Source organism: Notolepis coatsorum (genome assembly GCF_963971535.1).
Source record: "Notolepis coatsorum genome assembly, chromosome: 18".
Lineage (NCBI taxonomy): Eukaryota > Metazoa > Chordata > Actinopteri > Aulopiformes > Paralepididae > Notolepis > Notolepis coatsorum.
The window spans coordinates 94,815,370-94,833,227 of record NC_140182.1 but is presented as its reverse complement, the minus strand read 5'-3'; the positions used below and the strand labels follow the sequence as shown (position 1 = coordinate 94,833,227).

General features: G+C 46.7%; 1 protein-coding gene across 1 annotated transcript in view; it reads left to right on the top strand.

Moving 5' to 3' along the window:
* The window catches only part of LOC311245451 (zinc finger protein aebp2-like), a gene marked incomplete at its 3' end in the record, with an annotated part of 89,374 nt that overhangs the window by 49,823 nt on the left and 21,693 nt on the right, over positions 1 to 17,858 (top strand). Inside the window, 1 exon segment of the mRNA XM_084335293.1 lies at positions 3,000 to 3,067. Within this exon segment, the coding sequence (XP_084191419.1) occupies positions 3,000 to 3,067 (68 nt within the window).

The window sequence follows — 17,858 nt, the reverse complement described above, 5'->3', positions numbered from 1 at the left end:
CAGAATCAACATCAGAACAGCCCCTCCCCCTCCTCTCAATGAACATAATCAACATCAGAACAGCCCCTCCCCCTCCTCTCAATGAACAGAATCAACATCAGAACAGCCCCTCCCCCTCCTCAATGAACAGAATCAACATCAGAACTGCCCCTCGCCCTCCTCTCAATGAACAGAATCAACATCAGAAGAACAGCCCCCCCTCAAATAACATAATCAACATCAGAACAGCCCCCCCCCTCCTCTCAATGTACAGAATCAACATCAGAACAGCCCCTCCTCAAATAACGATCAACATCAGAACAGCCCCCCCTCAATTAACATAATCAACATCAGAACAGCCCCCCTCCTCTCAATGAACAGAATCAACACCAGCTGTGCAGCATCAGCAACCCAAGGATGCTATTATAAGAATAATTGAATTTGCAGGGAAATAAATGAATGTGGAGTTATAATTACCTAAAGCCCAAGGTTCTGTATAAGCATATCAAATACATAGGCCTACATAAAGGTTACAGGTTAATATTCAAATGTATTGTATTTTTTGCCACTGTAAGCCTGTTTTAGCTCGATGCTAATAATTATGGAAGTAAAACAACAATAGACCCTTTCCTTTCCCTTTTTGTGTATGTGTAAACAATGATGATGTTTTGGATGCATGCTTGATTTAGTTTTGGGAAACCTCCAGGACCAGTCTCCGGATGAAACCACGCAAAGTCGGACCACCTGTCCGTGCAAAGCGCTTTCATCCAGAAACTCCCTGGACTCTCCCCCCAGCAGACGTGCAGGTGTAACTGTGCTCACTAGGCACTAGCAGGCTGCTCCCCCCCCCCCCCCCCCCTCCCCCCCCCCCCCCCCTCCGACAGCCTCCAACCCTCCACTCACCGGCACCATGTGACCACGTATGTTAAACACCACGGTCTTATCTATTCCACTGCCTGAATATTATCCAATTCAGGTGGCCAAGTGGCGGTATTTAACTTAGGAGTGGGTTTACACGAGGCGCCACCATCGCAAGGTTTTTGATCTCCTTACGTGCACGCGGTTTGGTTTCAGGAGCAGGGTTTTGGCCACTGGGTGACATTGACAAGAAAATAAGGATCTATATGTTGGAATAAAACTTTAAATGAATAAATTCACACACTTCAATTTTTCTTTGGATTGTGGGCAATCCCCTGAGGTGAGGTTTATGAGTATGGACCCGCTGCAAGTCTGCGTAGAGGGCTCCAGAGGTCCCCACGAGACCCCTCATGGACTCATTAATTTTGACACGGGACAACCCTCAACCCCTGAATCCAGACATTGGGACGCAGCCAACGACTCCGTATGGTGGCTTGAGTCCACCAGGACTCCCATGTGTGACGTGCAGGCTCCGGAGCTGACATGGTCCATCATTGCTCACTGTCTGTCTGGTCTCTCATGTACGTCTCTGGCACTCAGGAATGTCAGCTATGAGATAAGTGTTTCTGAGTCACAGAAGTCTAGATACGTTATTCTGAGATCACTAGCTTGTGTCTGAATTGGAATGCCTTGTTCTCACTATTATACCTAGGGGAACACATCATAGGTCCTAGGTGAAAATGGAAATCTCATTGCGCACACGTCGGCTGTTAGTTTAATGATCAACCACTGTTTAACTTGATGACATGAATGAAAGACTTTGGCTCATACTGGAGAGAGAAGGACTTCCGTCAGTCTGGTTACCGTAATTTTCGGACTATAAGCTGTGGCTTTTCCCCCCATTTTTCGACCCTGCGGCTTATATAACGGTGCGGCTAATCTATGGATTTTTACAGCTAACTGGGCGCGCTCCCTCAGCTCTGTGACCGTCGGATCAGACTCCTAAATCTGCTGCAGCAGTGGCCTTGCCCCTCCTCCCCCTCACAGACCCACGTCAACAAACCATTACGACAAAAGTAGTGTATGAGCAGCTCAGAGCTCCTCTTTCAACATAACTGAAGCATTAAACAAAATGACCCAGTCAACGAACTATTCACTTTAGTTTATTAATGCATGAGGCGTTGTCTAATGTTATCTAGCTACTGATAGTTCCTGATATCATCAGTTTGGCTTTCGATTTTGCAGGTGCTGGCTAACTGGCTATCGTTCTGTGAGCTAGCGTTGGTACCTGGCTGGCACTGGCTAACGTGGCTATCGTTCTGTGAGCTAACGTTAGTACCTGGCTGGCGCTGGCTAACTAATGTGGCTGTCGTTCTGTGAGCTAGCGTTAGTACCTGGCTGGTGCTGGCTAACTAACGTGGCTATCGTTTTGTGAGCTAGCGTTCGTACCTGGCTGGCGCTGGCTAACTAGCTGTCGTTCTGTGAGCTAGCGTTAGTGCCTGGCTGGCACTGGCTAACGTGGCTATCGTTCTGTGAGCTAGCATTAGTACCTGGCTGGCGCTGGCTAACTAATGTGGCTGTCGTTCTGTGAGCTAGCGTTAGTACCTGGCTGGCGCTGGCTAACTAACGTGGCTATCGTTCTGTGAGCTAGCGTTGGTACCTGGCTGGCGCTGGCTAACTAGCTATCGTTCTGTGAGCTAGCGTTGGTACCTGGCTGGCGCTGGCTAACTAACTGTTTTTCTGTGAGCTAGCGTTAGTACCTGGCTGGCGCTGGCTAACTAACGTGGCTATCGTTCTTTGAGCTAGCGGTAGTACCTGGCTGGCGCTGGCTAACTAACGTGGCTATCGTTCTGTGAGCTAACGTTAGTACCTAGCTACCGTTACTGTTTAAACAAAAATGTTAATAAATGGGAGCTTCCTCAAACAGCCATCTCTTTCCCGACAATCCCCTCTGTGCACGAACCCTTATATATGGTCATTAAACATTAAAACACCTGCGGCTTATAGTCCAGTGTGGCTTATATATGTACACATCATTCAATTTAGCTGCTGCGGCTTATATTCAGTTGCGCCTTATAGTCCGGAAATTACGGTATATTTATTGTACTGTTCTCTGTAGAGCCATTTACTTCTTCTTCCTCCTCTTCTTCTTCTCTGTTCAGGTGCTGGCCAGGCGGAAGGAGGGTTCTGGAAAGGTGAAGGTCCTCCTCCATTGGTCCCCTGAGGACATGTGAGTATGACATTAGCTTGCCCTGACACGGTTACAGTTTTAGCTGTCCTTGAGCTTGACTGGAAGGAGCCTGGGGGGGGGGGGGAGGGGGTGGAGCAGGCTTAGTTTTCACCATCTCTGTGGAAAACCTGAGGAGATTAACTAGGGATGGGCATCGATTTTCAAATATGCGAATAGTCGTCAAATTATAAAAAGTTTAATAGTTTATGCAAATATCGTTTTTGTTTCCAAAAATATATGTTCCAGTTTTTACCGGCACCTACACTGTGTAGTGTATTGAGAGGGTAGCCTATTAACGTTAGGTTATGACTATAACCAAGTTCTGTTAATTAGGGGTGACGCTCGGCATCACTCATGCACTCCCTCGCGTACGTGCACGCGCACTGAATAAATTCCACAAATGTACCTTTAATACCAGTATTCGTCTGACCACACCCCTCGTTAGCTTACCTTCATAAGCAGGTGTGTGGTCACCTGCTCTCCTCCTTCCCAAGCTTTCACCACAAGGTGAGGTCAAGGGCTGCAGCGGCGTCGGATGCCGAGCGTCACCCCTAATTAACAGAACTTGGTTATAGTCATAACCTAACGTTCTGTATCATTTAGGGGATCCGCTCGTCATCACTGATGCACATAGGGAGGCCGAGCGGAGCCACCGGCCGACAAATACACCCCGCTGAAGGCCCCCCACAACCATCAGAACAGGGAGGGCCGAGCCCCCCCGACCCCCCCTAATGGAGGGCACCCCCCCTATTAGAGGTTTCCCGGGAGGGTGACGGACCCGACCGTGCGAAGAGGCACTCAAGCAACTCAACGCACAGGGTGAGCAGACCGTGGCTTGACCCCACGACTACACACACGCACAACCCGCATGCCACCCGGGAACGAACGGAGGGAATAACCTCGTTACTGCCCCCAGAATCACAGGGTCAAGGGTAAACCCAACCCCGTGGCAAGGCCGTAGCAGCGGAGCGCGAAGGAAGACCCAGACCCACCAAAGGGACTGGATCCCCTGGAACGGGGGCCCGGAGAAGTCCATGATGCCAGCATCAAGACCCCACCAGGTGGGCACTTAGTGACCCCGCCCCCCACATCGCCAGCGTATTCGGACAAAGGCCCCTCAGCCGAGCGGGCCCTGTCCCCCCAATAGTACACCGCCTGGCACACTGACCCTGCAGAACAGGCAGTCAGCATGGCCGTAAGCACACAAAAAAGGATAACCAACGGAAGCAGGCAGCGCACCGGGGAAAAGACCAGGCAACAGGCTGTTAACCCGAGTCTGGAGACTGCGGACGAGACAGGCGCCAGAGGAGACAGCTGAACACAGCCGCCCCGGCGGAAGGGGCGCATGCTGGCGTTGTTGCATGACCAAGCCTCCATTTAAAAACCCCCACCCAGAGGGGTGGAGGCAGAGAAGGCTGACACGATTGGCAGACGTCATGAGCAGGGGCACCCTCAACCGGTTAACCCGGGAGTTGACACTGCCCCAACACACCAGAGAACCAACCACCCAGTCGTTACCCTATGCGGTGGTTGGTCCCATAACCCCCCAGGAAAAAACTCCAAAACACACCTGCGGCACTGCCGCAGTAACCGTGTTCCAGTTTCCAACAGGGTTATCCCGGGCCTACGGGTCAACGAAAACATTACTTCGGACCGGGCCCGGTGATACGGGGAGCACAGGATCCCCCGAGGAGGTCAAAGACCACTCCAACAGGCCCCTCTTCGCCACGCGTAAGAGAAGAGCGCAAAAATGGAAAACCAGCCCCAACACCCCATACTTGGTATTCCCAGGAGGTCACCCAACCAAGTACTAACCAAGACCAACCTGCGTGGCGGCCGAGAGCCGACGAGATCGGGCGTGTACAGGTTGGTACGGCCGTAAGCCATTACGACAGTGTAGAATACAATGTACCCAACAAGGGTTCCATAGCGCTTAACCCTGCGACACCCGGACCGACCTAGCATTTTTTCCCCCTGAAAAAAGCCCAAGTCCCTCAGGGTACCAGAACAGCAGATCTGCATCCCCGGCGGACAACGGGTTTAACTGATCCGGACCAGAGTGACCAGAACCAGTCCCGTGCCCTAACCATGCCGACCTGCCAACCCCAGGAGAAGGGGCAGATATGCGTGTTGATCTTAAACATAAAAAGAAGGCGCCACTCAGACGTTTGGGTGCGAACCGCGCCCGGCGGCCCACCCCCAGGGCGTGAGACCCTTCCACATATGTTCAGATCCATTCCGTTATCATCCCCTGATATGAACGAGAACCACACAGGTCGTCGGAAGAGGAAAACCCCCATCCCAATTGCTTTATAAAAACGCTGTTTTAACCCCAAGCAACCAAGGCGCGCCAGTCAGTTTACCTAATGTCCAACAGAACATCCTGAGCTAGCACTATGTGTGCGTTGAGCATATCCACATCAATAATAGGCTATTTAGACCATCTTATTTGAATCCCCAAGACGCCCAGGGGAACGACAAGAGGGGCGGGATGCAACCAACTCCATGAATGAATGAATGAAAACTTTAACCAACAGATTGCAGAAAGGGTACAACACAGTACGGCTCAATACACACAATTGTTAAGGGGAGGCAAACCTGAGAAAGACGTTAGTCTTGTTTCCATCAGGGACCCCCATTTCCAATTCATATAGACACATCCAACTCTTTATAATAATAAAGAAGAAGCATCACCCGTATGAACCCAACTGCACAGCTGGGAGTAAAAAAACGTTTACATGTTTTTACATCCAGTCACTCCTTTTGTCAAAGAGTAAAGACCGGACCTTCCCAGAAACCTTCCCACATGAGTCGTAGTCATGAAAAAGACATGCCAACTGTGAGTCACGTGACCAACTGACTCAAGTTTACACATAAATCGAGCGTAGCAGACCCATAAGCCCTACGCTCTAACTCGACACCTCAACACTCTGTAACTCATGGAAGGCGTCGCCATAGCAACATCGCTATGACGGGGGAAACCCAGCACACGGCTCCTGTTTGTAATAGGAGTCGGCAGGATAACCCCCCCCCTGCCAAGACGTCCTAACGGCTCGGCCCTGACTGGCTCAGCAGAATGAGATAAAATCTCCTAAACCAATCAAGTGGGAAGGAGGGGTTTATTCGACACCCCCTCACAAAAAACCCTTCTTTCCCTACACACAAAAAACAACCGTAGCATTTTGAAACCTCCGGTAGAAAAGCTAATGTATAGCATAAGCTAATACAATGCCCGCTATCCACAAAATGTGAACAGGATTTACAACAAAACAAGTCGCATGCGTGTGAATCCTACACCCGTTGACTATGTCGTACATAGCAAAAACGCTGACCGAGAGTAACGGCTAGGCCGTGAAACGTGTGTGTACGAGTATTACTGCAACTAACACAACAGCATTGTGGGACACATATACTTTGTTTAAGCAACGGAATACCACCAGTTTCTACCTGCATGTGGAGCGTCAGGCTAATAGAACCTCCTACGACTGAGTGTATGTTGCAGACCTTGCTTAATCTCGTAACACAACACGACTCATCTCACAACGTAAAAGTGCAGATTCATATTTACGCAACCCCACCATATGATTTGTTGAAGAAACACACAGTTTGTTTGGCCAAAAACATAGTCCCCCTTATATCGGGGAACTTTTTATTGTATATTTTTTGGCACAAAAACACAATCATAAAGGGGCCGGGGAGGGTGTAAAGGAGAGGGGACACAGAGGGAGAAAGTCACTCAGCGGCGTCTGCCACCTCGCGCTGCTCGAGTCTTGCCACCCCGAGGAGCCCCGGAGGGACGGTAGGTAACTGTCTGCTGGTCTCGACGTTCCCTACCGTCTCCTCCGGTCGTGGATGGGCCGGCGGTAGCAGAAGCGCCGTCTCTTCTCCTGGCCTTCTTGGAGGGGCCAGCAGCAGCGGTAGAGGCAGTGGTAGGGACGACGGAGGCAGCTCGACGTCGTGGAAGCCTTCTGACTCCACCGGCAAGGACGGGAGGCGGAAAATGGGGTTGAAGAATGGATCTCTCCTCTGCCATCTCTCTGCACGTTGAGGTCATCAACCGCAGGGCCTTCCCGAACAGACCAGCATCGGAGAGGGTGGCCGTCAGAAGAGGGGCACTCTTCTCTGGCACACAGGCCTGCTCCAGCCAAAGATGGCGCTGGCTCAGGGTGGCCAGGGCGCGCACTTTCCCCATGGCTATGGCCAGCACCTGGGTAAGGTGCAGGACAGCTCCTGCCGCCTGGGTGATCTGATCGCATTTTACCTTGGTCAGATCCATGCCGCCCGTCATAATCCCCGATACAAATCTAGCTAGGTGGGCGATGTTAGACGCCGCAGCCAGCGATTGTGTACCAGCGATAAATGACTGGTCACCCCAATATGGGAAAAATGGGTAGACAACATCAACCCCTCTCACCGGGTGACGCTGCCAGAGATGACCTATGAGATCGTCAGGGACAGGAGCAGGCAATGGCAGCGGCAGCGGCACGCCGTTTGCGGCGGCGGCTACCGCCATGAGCTCGGGAAACAAAGCCCGCAGTTCCCCCTGCAGACCTTCCTCCACCGAACCCGCATCCCTCACATGCAGCAGGCTGCGACTGGTCAAGGAGCCACAGTCTGATGTGGCCCATAGTAGGGCATCCTGCTGATGAGGCCAAGGTGGTTCCTCGACATCTTCGAACAAGGCGTCCCGCGGAGCCATTTCTCCCCCCTCCGGTGTTTCCTGGACAGGAGGGATACTCTCCTCCACATGACCTTCAAACAAGAATCCGTCCGACTCCTCCATGAAGTCCTCAGTTTCCATCGGAAATCCAGAGCCGGACGCATCCTCGCTGGTCTCCAGCAAGTCCCCAAACCCAGGCCGTTCGCGCCTGCATGCCACCATCTTGCGACGTGAACGGGCAGACGCGAAAAGTTTGCGTCGCAAATCCTCCGGCTCCAAAACAACCGCCCGTTCACCAACGGACGATTCCCTGGAACCAGAGGAACCAGAGTCGAGATCAGGCCATCGCCGGAGCGCCGGCACCGACTCCTCGGCTCTTCGGAGAGGCAAACTATCCACCGGCTGTCTCCTGGGCTGGGTCGGCAACCACGAAAGTGGCAACAGCCCAGCACCAGAACGCACGACGGAGGCGGGAATGGAGAACCGCTGGTGAAGAGTAGGTCTAGCAGGTCTACTCTCCGAAGAATACATTATGACTTAGCTTTTTCTATCGAATATTTATGAGAGAAGAAAAAAACTAAGCACAATGTAAACTCGTCACAACTCTTTTCAACTTTAACAACACGTCAAGTGGGGTACTACCGAGGCAACTTCCTTGTGGTGAAAAGCGAGAAGGAGGAGAGCAGGTGACCACACACCTGCTTATGAAGGTAAGCTAACGAGGGGTGTGGTCAGACGAATACTGGTATTAAAGGTACATTTGTGGAATTTATTCAGTGCGCGTGCACGTACGCGAGGGAGTGCATGAGTGATGCCGAGCGGATCCCCTAAATGATACAGAACTGTTACACCGCTGAACAACATGCTGGGTACAGCTCGCTAGCTAGCCAGGTAGCATTGATTGATTGATTGAAAACTTTATTAACAGATTGCTGAATGGGTACAAGAATACAGTACGGCTCAATACACACAATTGTTAACACATTCGGGGCCATTGGGATGCGTCTAATAAATCTCTAGAGGACCGGCAAATGTAAACAGACGTGGGGCTGTTTGTAGAGCTAAATCTATACTTTATAGTATTGCTATCTGTCCATTCTCATTGTCAATTGGGACCATAAACCGTCCCTTCAAAATGGATTAAAGAAATATTTTTTTCATCAATACGTTCTCATTTTATAGCGCCGTGAATATAAGCGTTATACGGCATTTGATCTAGTATATTTCCTGGAAGGCGAGATAAAGGGCTAATAGTTACTAACGTTATATCCAATGGCATTTCCGTTATACAGATGCTACAGTTAAAACTCAAACTGCATATGATCGACACGATCCTCAAGCATGTATGCATGAAAGGGGGGGGGGGGGGGCGGGGGATTACCAATAACCGTGTTCGTCTAAGTAGCCACATAGGCCGATCGTATTGTATCATAACAAGGCTCGATCGGGCTGTAATTTACGTGAAAAAGATCTTACCATGAGCCGGTTGGATCCCCCTGAGCATTTCCCCGTTATCGATCGCCATCTGGTAGATCGATATGTCCATTGGCTGATGATAAATCCCCTTATTGCATAGTGAAATCCGCAAACCAAAACGTAATCCAAGCTACATGCTGCACATCCAGAATCCAGCTAACTGAAAACTCCATTGAAAGTAAAAAAATAAATAATGCTCCGTTCAGCCACAGGCCACACTGCATTATCGCGATAGCGCCCCTAAGAGGATCTGGCCGGTATTGCACTTTCTCAAATTCAAAGAGTAGGGTACATCTGCAGTGCCGCTCGGCGACCTTGAATAGGTTATTAAAATGGAATAAAAGCAATAACAACTTGCCACGGATATATCCGTGCTTCTGTCCACAACGGGTGGAATCGAAACACGGAGATCTCCGTGGTCGGGCGCCATTGTGTTAAGGGGATGCAGATCAGAGAAATACTTTTGTCTTGTTTACATCAGGGTCCCCCATTTTCAATACATCATGACATTTATGACATACACGACATACAGACATACTTTTAAAAATAATCTTAAATTGTTTTTAAATTGTTTTTAACACTGTAAAGTAATTTTTTGTTTTTGTCTTACACTAATGTAATTTTAGCTATCTTAATTGTTACAGTAGTTTCATTATGCATTGTGTGTACTGACTTTTAATAATTTTGTTTTTGCAATAATAATAGTTTTTGTATGTTTTATTTGTGTGTGGACCCCAGGAAGACTAGCTGGTTGCTATGGCACCAGCTAATGGGGATCCCTAATACAATCAGAAATCAGAATCAGTACTGTTACATCTGGACATTTATGACATACAAGATATCCAAATACAGTACTGTTTAAGAGACAGAGATCCTAAAAGAAAATATATACATTCGAGGGGGAAGAAACTGTACATTGGAGAGGGTTGGGTGGGTGGGGGGGGGGGGGGGGGGTGTTTGGTCATTTACTGGGGCCAGGGTTCAACTCGGTTGAACATGATTTGTGGAGCTCCCTCTGGTGTTGTGGTCGTGGAATTCACTGACCTTTGGGAAGTATTTCGACATCTTAGTGGTGTAGTGTATCTTTATCTTGTAGACCAGGCCCATTGCAAGTTGCTGTACTCTGTCGTCTACTCTAAGCCATCCTAGGCAGTGGCGGCCGCTGGGTACTTCGCCACTAGGGGCGCTATACCAAACATTTTGCAAATGTTTGATAAAAAAAGCCCAACACAAACACGCACAGCTCTCTCTCTCTCTCTCTCTCTCGCTCTCTCTCTCTCTCTCGCTCTCTCTCTCTCTCTCAGATGATGTCAGATCCATTCAATAATAAACACATTTGTAAAGCTCGTTATTTTAAACAAGTTACCATTCATTGTCTGAGTGGTTATGTCCCACATGCGGCGAAATTAGAGAGAGAGAGAGAGAGAGCGAGAGCGAGAGAGAGAGAGAGAGAGAGAATTTTAGTAAAGTTACATTTTCAACAAGATTGCTGCTATTTAAACACTTCATGGAAACGGGGTAACGTTAACCTTATGTCGACTGTAGTATTGTATGACCTCGACATAACGTTTAAACGTTAACGTTACTCCGTTTCCATGAAGTAATTATAAAAGTGGCCAGCTAAGATGACGGAGCTAACAGCTAGCAGTAGCTGTAACGTTACAACGTTATGCGGCATCAGTAGACAACGTATCATGTATTAAACTAGAGTTAAGATCGCTATAATCTACCTTGTTGTTGGCTTGTTGATAAAGTATATCCACTCCATGACATTGTCCATCCAGCCTGTGTTGATGTCCATCCATTGTCCGCATCCATATAGCTTGTTGTTAGCCAACAAGCTGTGTGAGTGAAGAGCTGTGTCTTTGTCCATTTCCGCCTCGAACAGCCTGCAAACTACCTGGCGTTCTATCGCCATGCTCTAAGACAAACTCTAACCTTAACCAACTTTGAAAGAGTGCCTAAGCTTAACAGTCTAAAGAACTTGCAGTCACGGTACGCTCGTCTAAGACAAACAGCTGCCTGCATCATTCTCACAACAACACTATCTCCACCGACCAACCTAGGAATAATAACCTAGAAATTGGATTCGGCCAATGATTTGTCCGTCTTTCAAACGGTGTTGATTTGATGGATTTAACAGAATTATCCAATTCCATGGTGGTAGCTTTAGCTAACTATAAATCTAAATGAAAATACTCAGTCCTTGAATAAACCTGGCGCATTCTCTCTCTAAGCCAACCCGAGAAATGCGGCTATGGAAAAAAACTGGCATCGCGTCGGCCAATCAGAGAGCGTCTCCACGAAAATGCGGCTATGGAAATTCTTCACGGAAGTTCACGCTGCTGCCTAGACCGCTTCAAATCGCGCTCGGATTCCAACATAATAGTCATATTTCAACGCACAACGCCGTATGCACTGATTGGCTGTGACGGAGACAGCGATCAAACTGTGACGCGCACTCAGAGCGCTATCGCTTCTAGCCCGGGCGAGAAATACGAAAAAATAAAAAAAAACGTCACTTCCTGCTCATGAAAACGATGTTTTTTTAATTTAGATAATAACGTTATATTGTGCATTGGAAATACAAACATACTTAAAATGAGTAAATATTATTCATTTTAAACATGTTTATATTATTTATAGGGCTATAAAACACAAAAACGAAAAAGTTTTATTGTCTTCTTCTCTGATTTAACAGCAGCTGGCCAGCAGGTGGGTCGGCGCCCTTGCGCCCCTAGTGGCGAGCCGCCACTGATCCTAGGATGTCAAAATGGGCAGGGGTGAGGTGGGTTTTACGAGTAAGGTCAAGCAGTAGTCTGACCAGTTTGTTTTGTGATGTTTGTAGTCTTGTTTTTAGTGCCTTTGAGGTGCTTTGGTACCATGAGGTGCAAGCATAGTCGTAGTACCCTTGAATGAGTGCTCCTGCTAGAGTCTTCAGGGTATTCTTGTTTACCAGAGAGGAGATCCGGTACAAGAATATTGTTCGTTGGTTGACTTTTTTTGATTACATTGGTTATCATTTTGTCACAGGAAAGATTTGCCTCTAGGATGGAGCCCAGGTATGTAATTTCATCTTTCCTTGTGACAATATTGTCACCCACTGTAACAGAGAAGCCGTTGGCCTTGCTGAGTTTGTTATTTGATCCAAAGAGAATGGACTCAGTTTTACCCAGGTGTAATGATAGTTTATCAGCGAGCCAGGTGCAGATTCTTCCGAGTTCAGAGCTGAGGGCTTTTTCAACCTGCAACTTGTCTCTGTCAGAGACCAGCAGGGCTGAGTCGTCCGCGAACAGGAACAAGTTGCAGTCACAAGCTGATGACATCTCATTTGCATAAATTAGGAACAGTAACGGTCCTAGTATGCTTCCTTGTGGAACACCACAGCTCACTGGGAGGAGGGGGGGGGGGGTGTACCGTTTACTTCCACCATCTGTTCTCTCCCCTCCAGGTAGGAATAGGATTTCATCCAGCTCACTGATGAACTATCAAAACCAATTGCTTTTAGCTTGTCAATCATAATGGATAACAGTCTGTTAACAGCTGGGAGAACAGAAAAGAAAGTTGAAGAAAGAGAGACTGGATATGTTACATGGTAGCAATGTTTTGTACATTTTCCATGTTGTTTCACTAAGGCATAAAAGAAAAAATTGGTTGGTTCCTGTTGGTTGTCAGTTAACACATTGGCCGCCAAGAACGAGTTACGTCGTTTTTGCCCGCCATGAGTTGAACGCCAAGAACAACTTACGCCGTTTTTGGGATCAATATTTAAATTTTTCGCCATGGCATTCATAATTCATCCAGCCAACCTCCGGACTGCAGCGGGACCCTGTATGAGATTGGAACGCCTCAATACCGCCGCCTGGTGGATGGTCGGGCGAGTTACACTCTCGCCAAAACCGGAAGTGGTGATCGGTGCGTCGAGGAAATCCCTCCGGCAGTCATATCTTGTTACGTGGCTCCAGACAAACACTATAGTGCATTTGGATCGCTTTCTAAACTTAATAATCGATATGATTTCGCCGTTTATTGCGCCATACAAACCGAAAATGGATCTAGGAGATCGGCATCAAATAATTGGGATCTTTTTTCTCCAGTCTCGGCGAACGGTAAGAGGACAGTAACGTTATTTTCAGCCCGATTGTTTATTCATTTCACTGTAAACCATCTGATCAATATATCAACCCATACTAAATAAAGCCGTTACTGATGATCAAGGAATTATAAACGACCCCCCCCCCCCTTTCCTTCACGCATGATGAAGCATAATGTATACCGATCATATACATTTGAATTTTTTTAATATAGCGTGTATAGGAAAGAAACGCCAATCGATAATCTATCATATGCGTCAGGGTCTATAACTCTCGTTTTTGGAATTACAGCAGAAAAGCTTACTTATATTCTAGACGGTATTAACACAACAATGTATGAATGAAAAAATATAACGTTCCCACATCCTGAACGATAATAATCTATGTTGAATGGGCCATAGTAATGTCAATATAGCAATACAATTAAAAAAGTTATAGCCCTGCAAAGAAGGTAAACATCTCCATAGGCTTACAGTGGTGGCAGACTGGGTATATTGATGGGTATAACCCATGGCGCCCAATGTGTTCTTGGTAGGGAATTTATTTTATTTTTAATTAAATTTTTTCCCATGGCGACTATGGATAGGGAATTTCTTTATTTAATTAAAATGTTCACAACAACATGGATGCATGTACTCTGCCAGCATGTTTAATATCATGTTCAGGTTTGACTAAGATTTTTATGAAACTTTATTGTAAAAAAAGAAAGAATAAAAATTTATATATATTTTTTAAACTCATAAAATAAATTGGGTCGCACCTAAATCGGCAGGGTCGGTCGGCAACCGGAACCAAACAATTTTTTCTTTCAGGCCTAAGTTCACACATTTCAAGCATCAGTGATATAACTTTCAGAATGAATGTTAGCAATGACAGCAGCCGGCTAGCTCGCTTGTTGGATTATCTCACGTTCACAAAACAAAACCATGCGTTACTGTGGAAGCTCAGACATTTCAAGCAACAACAACAATGTTTTGTGTTCCTGGAAATAACGTGACTCCCAAATATCTAGCAGTTTGCAATGACAGCAGCCAGTTAGCTCGCTTGTTTGATTATCTCACGTTCGATTTTTGATTAGTATTCGAATAATTCCCATTGACTATCGAATAGCAATTCTTTGAATTTTGCCCATCCCTAAGATTAACCTCAAAGCCCAAAGGAGAATGCCACTGAATCAGTTCCAATAGCCAGTTTGTACCAGGAAACACTATATAAGCTATGTTTCCAAGCCAGAAATGAGTGCCCCGTCTCCTAATCTTGGGTATCATAACCATGTGCTGTATAGCTCCATGGAGAACGAACTGGAAAAGATGGAAAGTGTGGTGTGATAGCAGCACCTAGGATGATTTCCCAGGCCACAGGCACCTTTCCTGAGTGAGAGCTAATTGTACTACTACCATAATATGAAGCTCATTCGGATGTCATAGTTTAAACATACTAAGAGACTTCACATTGGTATTAGTGTAGCTCCAAGCTGGACATATTATTGGCATGACAAGAAAGGGAAAGCGTTTATCATGTTCACAAATTCTGATCGGAATCTTGTAGGACATTGGAATGTGAACTGAGTGATGTTCTGTCCTGGAAGTTAAGCGCGATGCTTAAATCTCTTGGCGCCTCTCTGGTCCACACTAGGATACTTTCCTACTCACACTACAATCTGCTACACAAGTACAGTCACTGAGGACCACAGTACATAAAGCTTGGTCTTCTCACACCAATATTTCCCTTTCTTGCAATTTGAGTGTGCGCAAATGCGTGTCATGGGCATATCAACAGTGTATGTGTGTCTGTCGCTGATAGCTTTACGATTCTCTTTTCCATCCACTCCAGCACTCAACACGCCGGCCTCTCGTTCACGCCAGGGCTAGCTATAAATCTCTCTAGCCTTCCCCTCTTGGTTGAGCTAATATTTGTAGTGGAGAGCTCCCAGTGCTAGGAGCCCAGGCCCCTTAAAGCCCACAGTGCCGTCCAGCTCCTCAGCTCGGAGAAGCAGGGCTTTCCTCGAAGGGAGACGGGAGGTTCAGCTTATCAGTTGGTAGCATCACCCCCATGGTTTGATGTTGAGATTCACACCTGGACTGCTGTCGGTAAGAGAACCGGATTGAACTGGTCTCGGGGGTACGCCATGCCCAGCTCCATTCCCTCTTGTCTCTGGCGTGGGTTTTGTACCATCTGCTAGGCCTGGTTTGACTCGGATAGAACATACTGTAGATCAGTCTAGCTCAGTGCTACTTTAACTAGGGGTTCAGGACCCAGGATTATTGTGCCTAATTATTGCGGGTCCTCACTTGACAAAAACTATTTGTCAAGTCTATTTAAGAGCCTGGGTCACATTATGACATACAATTTGTCATGAGTCCCTAGCAGAAAATCTACTTTGAAACAAATGTATTTCATCAACCGGAAACGGTGCCTGGTGGTTTCATAAACTCACCATACACTTTCATTATTCTACCAGCCAAAATGAGGTCAGGTTGTTTGCCGGTCAACGTGTCTCATAGAGTAGACAAAGATTAAATTTAGCAGCATTTTGCTGGTGATGGGTTTTTCATTTCCACCCTGCAGAAACTGAAGACTTCCTGGACGAGCCTATACTGTAAGTCCTCCTGGACCTGTCCCCACTCAGACTTTTTTTCTTTTTTCTTTTTTTTACAATATTTTAGTTGTATTTTATAATTTTTTTACACAAACAAGACAAAAATACAGGACAAAAAAACACTGCTCAACCCCCTCCCTTGCCTACTTACTACGTATATATCTGTCTGTCTATGTGTCTGAGTGTGTGTCCATAATATCTGTCCGTCTACCTGTCAGAGCGTGTGCCCATATATTACATACATATCTGTCTGTCTATCCGTGTCTGAGCGTGTGTCTACATCACACGCATACATACCTGTCTGTCTCTGTGTCTGAGCGAGTGTCTAGATCATACACATATATATCTGTCTGTCTATCTGTGTCTGGGTGCGTCTACCTACTACATACATGACTGTCTATCTACGTCTGAGTGTTTGCCTACATCTTACATCTGTCTATCTGTCTGAGTGTGTGTCTACACACCACCCACACACTTCTGTCTATCTGTCTGAGTGTGTGCCCACATATCACATATCTGTCTGTCTATCTGTCTGAGTGTGAAGAGTGAAGGGACATGAATATGCTTTATAAGACCTTTCTTCATCGACATGCGCCTACACACACACACACACACACACACACACACACACACACACACACACACACACACACACACACACACACACACACACACACACACACACACACACACACACACACACACACACACACACACACACACACACACACACACACACACACACATCCTGTCTATTTATCCTCCTCTCCCTTTTGTCTGGATATTAGGGACCATTATCATGTTGATATCTCGATGTACCTTCATTCTCTCCCCTTCAATCTTCTAAATACATTTTAGAAGGGGGTATGTCTTATAGCACCATTCTTCCTCTTCTCCCATACAAAATACAAATAGAAAAAAAAAATGACAACTTTATAAATTATATATTTTCCCTTCTATAGATCTTAACACTTTCTGCGCCAAACATGAGTATAGTTGGGTTATCTCGCCAACCGTTAAGTGCCAGGACCCCTGAAAACCCGAGTATACTCAGGTTTTCATCGTTTTTTCTTTTATTAAATTTTTTTATTCTATGCAGTCCTGCACGGACCTCGGTGTATCATTGGGACTCATTCTGACACGCAGAGAGTGCAATACCGGCCGAAACCTGCTAGATGGCAGTATCGCCTACCCTTTGAAACCTTATTTCACACTTGGCACTTTTAAACCGCCCGGGCTCCGGTTCAAGCTCCAGCTCCGTTCTGAACCTTCTGAACCTTGGTGCTCTCTGGCGAACCACCCCGTGTTAACACCCATTTAAGCAGAACCAACATTCCACCGTCTCCGTCATCAACGGGGGCGTTACTCAGGTAACAATAATGCGTGGAGAGCGAGCCTCAGCGCGAGAGCGCACACACAAAAGCACACACGCACACTGTATACGTTTTAAATGAATTGTTCCAGCAAAGTATGCTTCTATTATTCAAATGACTTGTTTTAATGGGTATCATATAGTAGTATGTCCTACTGTAGAACATTACATAATAGCATGATATCTGATTTATTAATGCAAATAATGGAAGACGACCGCAATTGGCACTTGAAAAGTGTAAATGATGGATTAGTCAGTAGCAATTCATGACGGCTCGTTTAGCTCAACTGGTTAGTGCCCTGCCTGTGGACCATATGGTCCCCAGTTCGAATCTCTTGCTTACTTTTTTTTTTGTAACGTTAAATAATTTATCCACTCTGGTGTCCCAAAAAGGACAATAACACCACCTTATTCATACTGCACCTTATGTGAATACTGTGATACTGTGAATACTGTATATTTCAGTTGGTTAGATAGTCAATTATATTGACTTATTTGTTTACACTGCTTGTGTTGTTTTTACTACCTGTGTACCCCCCCCCCCCATGCTGCTATGATGCCTGAATTTCCCCAAGGGGATCAATAAAGGA